The following is an 11,523-nucleotide window of genomic DNA, read 5'->3' on the forward strand; positions in this document are numbered from 1 at the left end:
CTCGCGCCTTTGTATTTGATGACACAAATATTTTGGCATTACTTGGTTGCCAAGCTCCATAGAAGCGTGGCATGTCAAAGCCTTAATTGTTCATCTTCCTCTTGGGGAAGATAAACCGTTTTCGTTTTCTTTTCCGTTTCCAGTTTTACAGTATCACTCGTGAATCAAATGCTCTTTGAGTCAAAGACGTGAGAATAACAGAAGTGATCACCAGTTTCAGAATCTCCTGATTGTCAAACAAATTCTCTTTGTTAGAACCAAAAGAAATGTAAAGAGAACAACATGGGAAATATGAATACTAACGCTAAATTTTAAAGGGTTAAGTCTTTGTCAAGATTATAACGATTTTCGATTAACTTCTTCTGCTGCCAACTTAAAACTAGCGCAAAGTGGACCCTCATCTCAGAGTAAACCACGGGATAGGAACATAGACTATTAGATCTCTCAGATTATGATCTTGAGTTACTTTTACACTTCGTACTAGCCACACAAAGATAAAAAAATAAACAAACAAGCGAACCCTTGATAAAACCGAGGCAAAACGAGACAAATACAGAAGACAAAAACGAAACAAAACCGATCCAAAACAGAAAAAAGGAAAACATCGCAAAATCAGAGTTTTGCTGAGTTGTTTACATTTGATTGAAATGACGATTCCATTCGTGCTTTCGGACTGCAGTATTAGCAGTCATGTTATGTGACGATTACACTGCCGATGTTATTAAAATGCTTTCCACTGTGTTATGCATTTCCGGCTGCTGACTTGTCGGGGAGTAGTCGGGATTGTCCGATTTTGTTCGGAGAGTTTCATGTGCGAATGGTACGCCGTTCGGCTCTTTCACGGCCTCCTCCGCCCTTCTTTTACTCTTTCTGCTAAATCGTTTCGTGCTTGTCCTCGAGAAGACAGAAAAGGAGTCTCCAAGGTCACGGCGTGATCTTCTCTTCCAAAATATTTGAAAAGCTTTTCTAAAGTTTTGACTCATGTAGCAATAAAGCAGTGGGTTCAACGAACAATTGGAGAAAGCGACAAAGAATATTATTGGCTGAGCTACATGCATTGCCTCTTTTGAATATGGAAAATTTTTCCGGTCATAGAAGAAGAGTAACGTCGTTGTGTTGAATGGAGTCCAAGACACTGCGAAGCTTAAAATAATTGCTAGTGCAATTTTCGTCAGGCGTAGCTTGGAGTTTGAAGCATGCTTGGTTGAGAGTTTCATGGTTCTTGTTTTATCAGCACTTGTCCAAACTTTTCTACCGATTTTGTAATAAACTACGGCCATGAACACAAGAGGCGTCACATAGAGCATAGCCAGCGTGACAGTTTTGTAAGCTTTGGAGTATTTGAAAGACCATGTCTCCACGCAAAAGTAAACATTGACTATCGGATTGAATATAGACTTTCTGACAATCAACAGCGGCAGAGCAGTAAACCCTGCGACAAACCACAAAAGAACTGTAATTACAAATGCTTTCTTTGCCGTCAAACGAATCTGTCTTGGCCGACAGACGGAGACATATCGCTCAACGGAGATGGCTGTTAAGATCAGAATGGAGAGATTCGTTGCGAGGTAATATAAGAAGGAGACCAATTTACACATTGTGTCTCCAAATATCCAACTTCCTGCCACGTACAAATCGACTGTCACAAACGGAATATACAAGGAAGCTATCAAAATATCCGCGATGCACAAGTTCATGAGAAATGTACTCGTAGGCGTTTGCACGTTCTGCACACGTGATATGACAGTTATAACGATCCCATTGGCTGGAATGGCGAGTAAAAATATCAGCATGTTCGCGGCCACTATGGCTGTTCTTTCTGTCATAGAATATTCTATGAGGTTAACGGTGTGGCATTCACCATCATTGCATCGCGTGGTAGATGAATTGTTAAAAGCCATTTCACAACCTTACAATCTTTTGTTCTTTGAATGGATCCAAAGTAGCTTGGCGAACTTAATATTTTACCGAATTAGCCAGAGCTTGTCGCCTTTCTTTGCTTTCTTTTCTTGTTCAAAACAGTACCTTTTGTTTAATTCAAGTTTTCTGAAGAGAGGTGAACAACAATGGTTCTTGAATGACAAAATCTGCAAGAATAAAAAGAAGATTCAACTTGAGCTTTTAACTATGCGAAAAGGAAAAAATCGCAATTGTACGATCTAGACCTACCGTAAATTGAGGTCGATAAGGTACAAGTATAATTTCCTATGCCTAGTGAAATTTTATTTCATATAATTACGTCAAGTTTGTGTCAAGGTTTTGCCACTACACAGGAGCGAAACGGTTGGGCTATAGAGCCTATCGTGGATCAAGAGTTTCCACTAAACCTTCTATCACAATCTACGAGCAGTTCGTTTTGAATATTAAAACTTACCCAAAAGCTTTTATGACAGGACTAATCCCTTAAAAAGACAAGTCTAATTAATTCGTGACGGGTGATCCCTGAATTTTAAACAGTAAACACTACTCCAAGTAATAAAAATTTTGATCAGTAAATACAAAGAGCTTATTGACTTTGGCGAGTTGCACTGACACTTTACTGAAATTTAGATTACTGGCAATAAAGCAAAAAGAGATTGATTTGCAAAATATGATAATGAAACGTAATAAAACGGAAAAAGAGATAACTGATCGGCGACTGTTGTAGCGAACATCTACGCAGGCTTGTCGAGAGTGAAAAAAGCCTCTTGCAAACGAAACGTTATGAAGAATTTTTGCCACAAGTCAGTAAATTAGTTGGGTTATCTGGATCGATCTTTTCGTTGTAACCTTGATGAAAAGTGTTTCAACGGCAGAGACTGTTGTTGCGACTGTTGGCACGAGCGCTAACCAGTTCTATGAGAACAAACCCGAAACAAGTATAAATTCTAGAATACGATTACATATGTGACCTTGATGAGGGAGTATTTTGAAATTCCGTGTAAAATGAAGAACTAGGAAGACTAACGAGTTGTCAAACTTTGAGCGCGCCGAGATCTCCACACAGTCTTCTAGTTCAATCCTGGGGGTTGACTTCATGATCGCTTTTATATCAGCAATACATGGTGAACGAAATTTACATTGTAATTCTTAGCACGTACATTTGAAAAAGAGATCACGTTTTCTCATCCAGCTGACAAGGCAGTCCTTGGAATTAAATTGAAATTTAGATCTCGATTGACCGAGACCCTCGTGTCCTCATAGACGCCTCTGAAAGCCTCAATTTAGTAATGTGCCTTTGATCAGTAAAACTCACTTGTGTCCAACTTCACGGATGCAAATCTTGAATTAGTGCTGTTCATAGCTATTTTAGCCTTCAGGCTGGTACAAAAGTTTGCACGTGTTTTGAAACTCATATGTATTAAGTATATTAGGGATTTTAGTTCAATAACATAAGCTCATACATCTATGTTATAAAAAACTCAGTCGATATATCTAGGATATTGCATGACCGCGAGCGTTCGCGAATTTTATCTTTGAGTGTTGTTATTATCTCTGACGATTTAGCGAAGCAAACAGGTGAATCATTGATCATAGTGGTGGTAGCGGTTTTGTGCCCTGGAGTACGCGCGTAGGTAATGCTCTATGGACGGCGATAGGAATATAATTGTTAATGGAAGGGATGAAGTCTACCCGTCTATTACTATTTTGTATATTTTCTTTACTTCTGGTTCCCTGACTCGAAATTTACGTTTTCCCCTTCCTGACTCGAAAACTTTTAGATAGTTCAGTAAATTTGGTAGAATTCAGAGATCCATGCGGGCCATCGATGCTTCCATACGTGTTGTTCACTCTAATCGAAATTAAAATTCATTAGGAGCTCAAAGGTTCATGAATGAACATGACTTCCGTCATAGACATTAACAAGATTTTCTTGACAGGTGTTCCCTCCACGCACACGCTTTTAAAACTGACATCATTGTTTTTGGGCCACGAGAAGTGTCAACAATCACAAGCTGCAATGGTAGGTAAATTTACGACGACTTCTGTCAAGGACGAGATGTTGTAGAGAGCTCAGGAAAAATTATACTTCACTCAAGTCCACTTAACAAGTTGCCTTGCCAATGTGTAAAGCGTATGTATTTTCCTTTGTAAGTACACTTTTCAAGGCAAACGTGCTGATATCAATGCATCTTAAGTCAATATCAAACGGAATGAAGCCATGCTTTTGACATGCACGTACACTGATCAATACGAAATTACAGATTTCGCAAGTAGAAGAATTTTCACTCTGAAAAGCAGAATTCACAAGTCTACCTAAAGAATTGAACGAGGTTGAATAGACTTGCTTTACCTTAGTATCGATGGCGGTGTATATTGAGAAACCTCTAGTCAGATGCAGATTGCGTGGTTGCACAAGTGGACGATCTTTCTGTAAAGTAGACTAATTCATCTGTCAATTATCTGTACCCTGGGGGCAAAAGTGACGTGCTCAAGTAAATGTTTACTTTCGTTCCATTTATCACTTTAAAAGTTCTGTTCGCTTTGAGATAAAGTACTTTAGATTATTAACCGGTCAAAAATTTTTTTATTGCTGAAACGATCGGGGAACAAAGGCTTTTTGTAAAAAAAACAAATGCGAAAGCGTCTTATGATAATCTTCGTTCGAGTTATTGTCTAGATTTGACCGAAATTATCATATATTCGTTTTATTTAAGATCTATAGCTAGGTATTACTTAGTCCATAACTATTTTACATTTCAGGCAACCAAGAATTTGAATGAAGCCTCTTTTTAGAGAACAAGTCTTTCGTATCTCAGCCGTTTAGACGACGTGCTATCTACTCAGGGGGAGTGGAGAGGGTCAACTTTCTCGTCCCATACTCTCTCGTCATTTCAAGTACTCAGTAACTTGAGGCTGACGCTCATGTAGCAGTAAATAAGAAAGTCTGAAAGCTTTTCATTAATTTTTGCTTATACAAAAACAAAACTGTCCAAAGATGACCAAATTTTGAAATTGATTTTATTGAGTATCGAAACAGATGCCTATTCAAAAATGCGCAGGATGTTGCCGATCGTGGTAAATTGCTTTAAAGTGCAGTTTTCTTAATGAATCTCTCGCTTTTCTCAATCCATGTCACTCGAAACTGGTCTGGCTTAAAGTTCACCACCGTGATGCAAATACAACTAACTTAAAATGTAAATTTAAAAAGGCTTTCACTTATGCTCAATATTTTCTCAAGGATCTGTTCAAAAAGGAAAAAAAAGTAACATTAATGAAAAATTCGTCAATTGAACGACAATGATACCATTATTCAGTCCAAGCAGGATAAGGTAATCTCTGTTTACAGGCTAGCTGAAAAACACTGAGACCGAGATTTATTTCTCGCCGAAAACAATTGCTTCTTTACCGTCGCATAGCAACCGAGGTTATCAAACCGAATGCGAGTTTATGCAAATTTGGTTATGTTTGTCAAAAGGAAAAAAATTGAAACAAGATTAAGTAAATGATAAAAAAGTAGTGTCTTATTTGATTGAAAAGGTTGCCATACCAACTTTCTATTTTGCTGTTTAGAAAGGACATGGTGTTTTATGATTTTAGACGCTCTTGTTTACATATATGCTTTAAATTTGTTTAATTGGCATGAAAATGTTTACCTGTAAACAAAAAGGCACCTTTTGTGTCCTATATTTTCATGCTTGCCAAAAAGAGGAGAAGAAAAAAGAAATGATTCCATACAAGCGTGATGAAAAGACGAATAAAATATGAAGATACGGAATAATAAATATTGAGAATGAGTCTATTTCAGTGATAGGGTGCAAACACTGAGTTATGGAACTCGGAAAACATGTCTAGGCTTGGACCAATCACGGCAGCTCATTCTGATGATCGGGGATACCGATTTAAGGCAAAGCCGCTTAAAAAGGATAAAAGGCTTGAAAAAGAGATACAACCAAATCACGGGGACCAACGTCACTAAGTATTAAATAACCGTGTGAGATTCCAGGCAAAAGACAGACTAAAAAGCAAGTAATGACATAAATATCGGTGATCTCGTTTATCTGTGTAAATAAGAAGCTTTCGATTCTTTGTTCGCTAAAATGTGCCAGTGTGGTTCGTGTTTGCTCAGTTGAGAAAATATGTGAACGTATTTTCGTCTCTGGGCATCCAATTTTTCCGGAAATTTCACGGTTTGAAAGTGTCACCAATATCTCTAATTTTTCTACTTTGTTTGACTTTTTGTGATTCATTTCATACTGGAATTAATAATTTCATGATTTTTTGAAAGTTAAGAAATATTGAGAAGATACAGTCCTTGATAGCGAATTTTCAGACGGACAACGTAAACATACGACAGTAGAAGTAGAATATTATGGTGGAAAATTAGTGTCATGGAAAAAGAACTCTACATATCAATCAGTTGGGGATAAAAAAATCTGTTAGACATCAATTAAAATCATCTAACTAAAAGCTACTTGAATTAAGTGAATTAAAACTAATCATAAATAATGTTTAAAACACATTTTAATTTTGGGTCTTACCAATCAGCAGAGTGAACTCCGAGCCGTTCGTTTAATCTTTGTTTTGCAAATTGCTTGTGTGTCTGATACGTCGTGGGGATCGCTCAGTCTTATCTCTTGGCAGCAGTGCGGTCTACTAAGAGCCAAGCCTTTATGAAACGAAAGCATTGCCTTTGTGAGTGAGCCCAGAGGGCTTCGCTCAAAAACACAACTTCAATCCCAGAATGCCACTAGGAACTGTCAAAAACAGAATTTATGCAAATAATCGATGACATCATAGTTCTTTTTTCTATCCTTATTATTAATTATACAATCTGGAAAAGCTGAAAATGTTGATTCAGGACTTATATATTTTTTTAATTAGATGGAGAGAGGATGCAGTCTGAAGTCAAAATGAGCCCGGAAATTTGACATTTGTTGATATTTTTCTCTTGCGAGTTTGTTGTCATATAGTTGTATCTCCACTGAAAATTGTTTAGGCTGATTTTTTTGTCATCGAAATTGATTCTATTTCTGACATGTTCATGTGGCTCATCGAAAGTGAATAGCTCTAGTACATATAAGAAAAATTTTCAAAATGAAAAGCGAAAACAAATGGTCTGTCCTTAGGATTAAGAGCACCAGACATTGCACAATCTTACTATAATTCGCACATTTTGCTGTATAAATCGCTGGGAGGCTCTATTGGTCAATAATTTGAATGCTACGTAACATTAAGTACGGTCAGGTGAATAGAAAAATGTTGCAACGACCAATAAAAATTATTTTCAGAGTTTTGCAAGCTAGTGATCTTTTCTAACTATGGTTCTGCATAACAGAATTTTGTCTATAATCTATAATACAGATTATTTAAAAATTAACGTTTCATTTAAGCTAGTAAGCTGAGAAGTTATGGAAAGCATTGATGGCAGTCGATAGCCACAGTGGAGCTGTTAAGTAAAAACAATGAAATTTTACCTACTCATGAGTTTTAAAATCAATTTCTTTTTTAAAAACGTGCTATTAGATATGACACTCTCTATGAAGCCAATTCGGAGCTCAGCCTCATGCAGATGGTGTGTTTACTCAGGAGGAAGCTTATTTTCTGAGCGAAAATTTGATATTTGGCTTATTTATGACAAATATACAGCCGAGAAACCTTAACATATTTCTTCTTCTGGAAATTATATGGGAGAAAGTAAACAACCTACGACAACAACAAAAACGTTGAATGGCTAAGAAAAAAATCTTTTGTCACTCTGTGGTGTGTCATGGCTTTATTGTACAAAATAAAATATTTGCGTTCTCTTTCATCAATGAGAGGGAATTCCTGTTTTAACGCTTATTTTCAACCCTTAAATTTTTTCGCTCCATCAGTAAACTGGAAGTAGATTACGCTTCGAAATCTGAAAGCATTATATCTGATTGGACTCGTTTGAATTTATATTAACTATGTTAGAAAGGAGTTGGTTGAATTACGATCAAGTATTTGAATTCTGTGCCTAAGTATTTTATACTTTTGAAGAAATTATTTGTTTTCCTTGTGATTTTAACACACCGAAAAAAGACCAATTTGCAAACTTAAAAATCAAAACAAATATGAAGTTCTCTATTTGAACATGGACAAAAATTAACTTTTCAAGGTTCAACATAGCAAAAAAACCTGATTTTAATCTCCGGCTTAGAAAAAAAGGAAATTGTTTCTTTCTCTGACAATTATCAGCCGCTGTCGCTTTTAAAATATTTTGATGTATGTTGGTTTTAGAAAGTATAATTTTCTGGATAATGGAAGACGTTAAAAAAAGCAAACAAAATATTAAACTTGTGCGTGTCCAGAATTCTCTGGTATCTAAAACGTGTTTTGAAAATATGTACCATTTATTTTAATTTCAATTCGTAAAATTTGTCTCGCCGACAGTCTCGCAGAAAAAACTACTTTTTTGTGAGTAAGTAGGCTAATGATATCAAGAACTTATTTTAAAGCTGTAGGAAAAATCCTATAAGGTAGAAAAATTTCCTTGTTTTGTCTTCATAGAACAATCGTGAGCTAAACTTTGCAGCCTCCATTTGTGTTATTTTTAGGGTATAAATTTTGCTGAGTCTTCATATTTACAGAAAAAATATATACTTACAAAACACAATTGTAAATCCGTAAAACCTTAAAAATAATGGATACATTTGAAGCAAATTATAGAAAAAGAAATTATGCCAAAAGCACTCTTCACATCCATTCACTGTGTGTGATATTAGCAATATTGGACTGAAGATGTTACAGTAGCTCCTTTGAGTTTTGGCTTCCCAAGCTTATGCTCTAACTACCAATGTAACACGAGGTGGATATCCTAGAGCAGAGCGCTGTTTATAAAGATAACATCAGGTATTCAAATAATGCTATCACAAAAAGCTATATAAATTACAAAAAAAATCAATTGAAATATGAAATAGGCTATTCTATTATTTAAATTTCATTTTCATTACCTTTTTCTATTTTTTGGGTAGATCTAAAGCCTATTTTATCTTAATGAGTATGAATTTGATCTTAACTGTCTGTGGTCAAAATTGCTGTCATATATCGTGATATGTGTTTTTATAAATCGAATGGACTGTCTTTCGAAAAAAACCTACTGACGGCGGAATAGTAATTATAAATTCAAATGCTCTACGAGTTAAAATGTATTTTACTTTTTCAGTTTTCCCTTTTGGAACATGTACGATTGGATGATGTTTAAATAATTACAAATCTTTTTTCGTCAAGAACTCAAAGCCAATAACAATCTAGTTTGAAAATATTTTCCTCCGGTGGTGTTATAATGTTTCAATGTCCTCAATTGTCCACCTGGCTCAGTTGAAAGAATCAAGAGTGCCAGTGACGCATTTCGAATGTTACATTTGAATTAAAAACACGAGTTTTGCACGGAACCTGAAACATATCTTCATTCTATTTGCAACCATCCATGGCAAGACTAGAAACTCGACGGATCCATACATCTAGATCAATGTTTCGTTAACGATTCGAATTGGGTTCATAACTAAACCTCTTCTTTGGATAGAAATGCAGCTGAATTTGGCGTCTTGAACATAAACTGAGAAGAAAGTTAATAATAAAACCTATCATCTTGCTTCGTAGTCAAATTTTGAGATATAAACATTTTTACACCCTGTCATATGATTTTGCCATCGCAGGAAGAAATTATGGTGGATGTTTTGGAATCAATCTTCGAAAATGAACATGAAATTTCTCGGAAATTCATAACATCAGATAGCTGATTTAGGACCCATTACTATGAACTTAGGGCAACCCGAAAATTAGTCATGAAACCAAATGAATTTCTGGCGAAATCAATTCAAAGCGTTGCCGTTCAAGCTTCGTTACGCTGTCTGCTATTAACACGGAGAAATAAGCGTAAGACATCATTTGTGATCATAATTCTTGTGATTTCAATTTGGTTATCATGTGAAAACACTTAACAAAAATTCCATATACCTTTTTTATCCTGGTTTTTTTAAGGACGTTTGTTCCTGATATTTCTCGAACATTGAATGTTTTTTCTACCTCCTTTGTGATCTTTCGATATTCGACGTATCTAGTAAGGTAAAAAATGAGAAATAATTTAATTATGCTGTTGCTAGCTGCACCTGCTAAATGACAATGAAAAATTTGTCCTTTGTTCATTTGCCAAAACTGCCATGGATAACGCTCGGCGAGGGTTGGGTAAATAATAAAGTGAAGTAAAGTATAAAAGCATTTATTGGGTGTAAAATTGGCGAACCTTGGACTTAATTCTAGTAAATATTATGCTAAGGAGAAAAATAATACCCAGTAACAGTTTTATTAATTTCACCTGGTTTCGTAGCTAAAAGATAAGTATTTCAGCTTTCTCTTTCAGTCGTTATGTTGCCCCTAAAGACTACCTCTGACTGAGTTACAAAGAATGGCTAAGCCTGCGTAAAATTTGCGAGAGAAAGTATGTACTGAAGATTTTTTGCCATTAAGATTGGAATTCAGATGAAATTTCCGGATATACGTTTTACCCAAATATCATAATTTTTTTCCCATAAGTCCGTCAAGTCATCTATTGCCGTTTATATTAAAGTGTAATTAAATTTCATGAAGACCTAAAGAGAATTTAAATTCAAACTCGAAATAAAACTTGATTGGAAAGTCTGGATCAATTTTGTCCAAGTCAGCGGTCCACGAAATTAACCCAATAGTTAATGGTTTTCTTCGTTAATTAACCTGTCAGTGTGTTACACTGTCAATAATGCATATATAAAAGTACGATAATCGTGTCAGCGAAGAAACACTGCAAACTTAAAAGAGAAAATCTTCCATGGTATACAGTTCATGTTGCCAATCAAGCTCTTTTTAGACATTCGCCAGCCATAATTGACCCTTGACTCTCGGAAACATGAAAATTTTACCTTTTTTTCGATGCACTGACATCATCATTATCCAAATTCAATATTTGAATGCTTTATCTTTTTTGATATTTTATTGCGTTCTATAATGATTTTTTAAGGCTTGATTTCTTTTTCGAGAGATGAACCGCCATTCGCCGATCAATAAAAACCCAAGGAAATTAATAAAAAGAAAAACGATTTTTTAGGATGACAATAAAAGACAAACTAAGCATGCCCCCTAGTTTGAATAATATCCGACTTCTCCTTCTATTAAAGTACTTTATCGGCTTAATTTTGTCCCGACCATCTGTCGCTTTTCCTCTTTTGTTAGCACAACGACTGACCAATTTGACACATAAATTGTTATAGATATCCAAAATTCTAACCGAGACGTTCTCTTCAGACAAAAGAACACAGGAACTGGAACATTTTAAATAATTCTGCAGTACTTTCTGCGACAGCGCACACGAAAAGATAAAAAAATTAACCTGTAGTAAATTGAAAGTTTTTAGCGCATAAAGGCTCACCACTTAAATGCAAAACGCGTCAAATATGATTACCAAAAAATTCACCTTCGCAAGCCCTGAGAAATTTCTGACTTTGTTTTTATTGTCAGCAGATATTCGTCGTGTAGGAAACTTCGCGTAATTACAATGAAAAATTTTAATATAAACCTGAAATTTTATATGCGCTGATTCAACGG

General features: G+C 35.6%; 1 protein-coding gene across 8 annotated transcripts; it reads right to left on the bottom strand.

The window, feature by feature from the left end:
- Window positions 1–230: 230 nt before the first annotated feature.
- On the bottom strand, window positions 231–10,277 carry LOC131790166 (neuropeptide FF receptor 2). 8 transcript variants are annotated; one of them, XM_066159922.1, is made up of 4 exons: window positions 10,262–10,277; window positions 9,904–10,003; window positions 6,462–6,677; window positions 231–2,087 (listed from the first exon to the last, which is right to left on the bottom strand). In XM_066159922.1, the coding sequence occupies exon 4, from the start codon at window positions 1,899–1,901 to the stop codon at window positions 705–707; it is 1,197 nt and encodes a 398-aa protein (XP_066016019.1). In that variant the 5' UTR covers window positions 1,902–2,087; window positions 6,462–6,677; window positions 9,904–10,003; window positions 10,262–10,277; the 3' UTR covers window positions 231–704. The 8 variants fall into 8 exon arrangements, with proteins under 8 accessions (XP_066016019.1, XP_066016018.1, XP_058963329.2 ...); XM_066159921.1 differs by lacking the exon at window positions 10,262–10,277 and having other exon boundaries at window positions 9,904–10,019; XM_059107346.2 differs by lacking the exon at window positions 10,262–10,277 and having other exon boundaries at window positions 6,462–6,589; window positions 9,904–9,987.
- Window positions 10,278–11,523: the final 1,246 nt, after the last annotated feature.

This window comes from Pocillopora verrucosa, chromosome 13, assembly GCF_036669915.1.
Source record: "Pocillopora verrucosa isolate sample1 chromosome 13, ASM3666991v2, whole genome shotgun sequence".
NCBI lineage: Eukaryota > Metazoa > Cnidaria > Anthozoa > Scleractinia > Pocilloporidae > Pocillopora > Pocillopora verrucosa.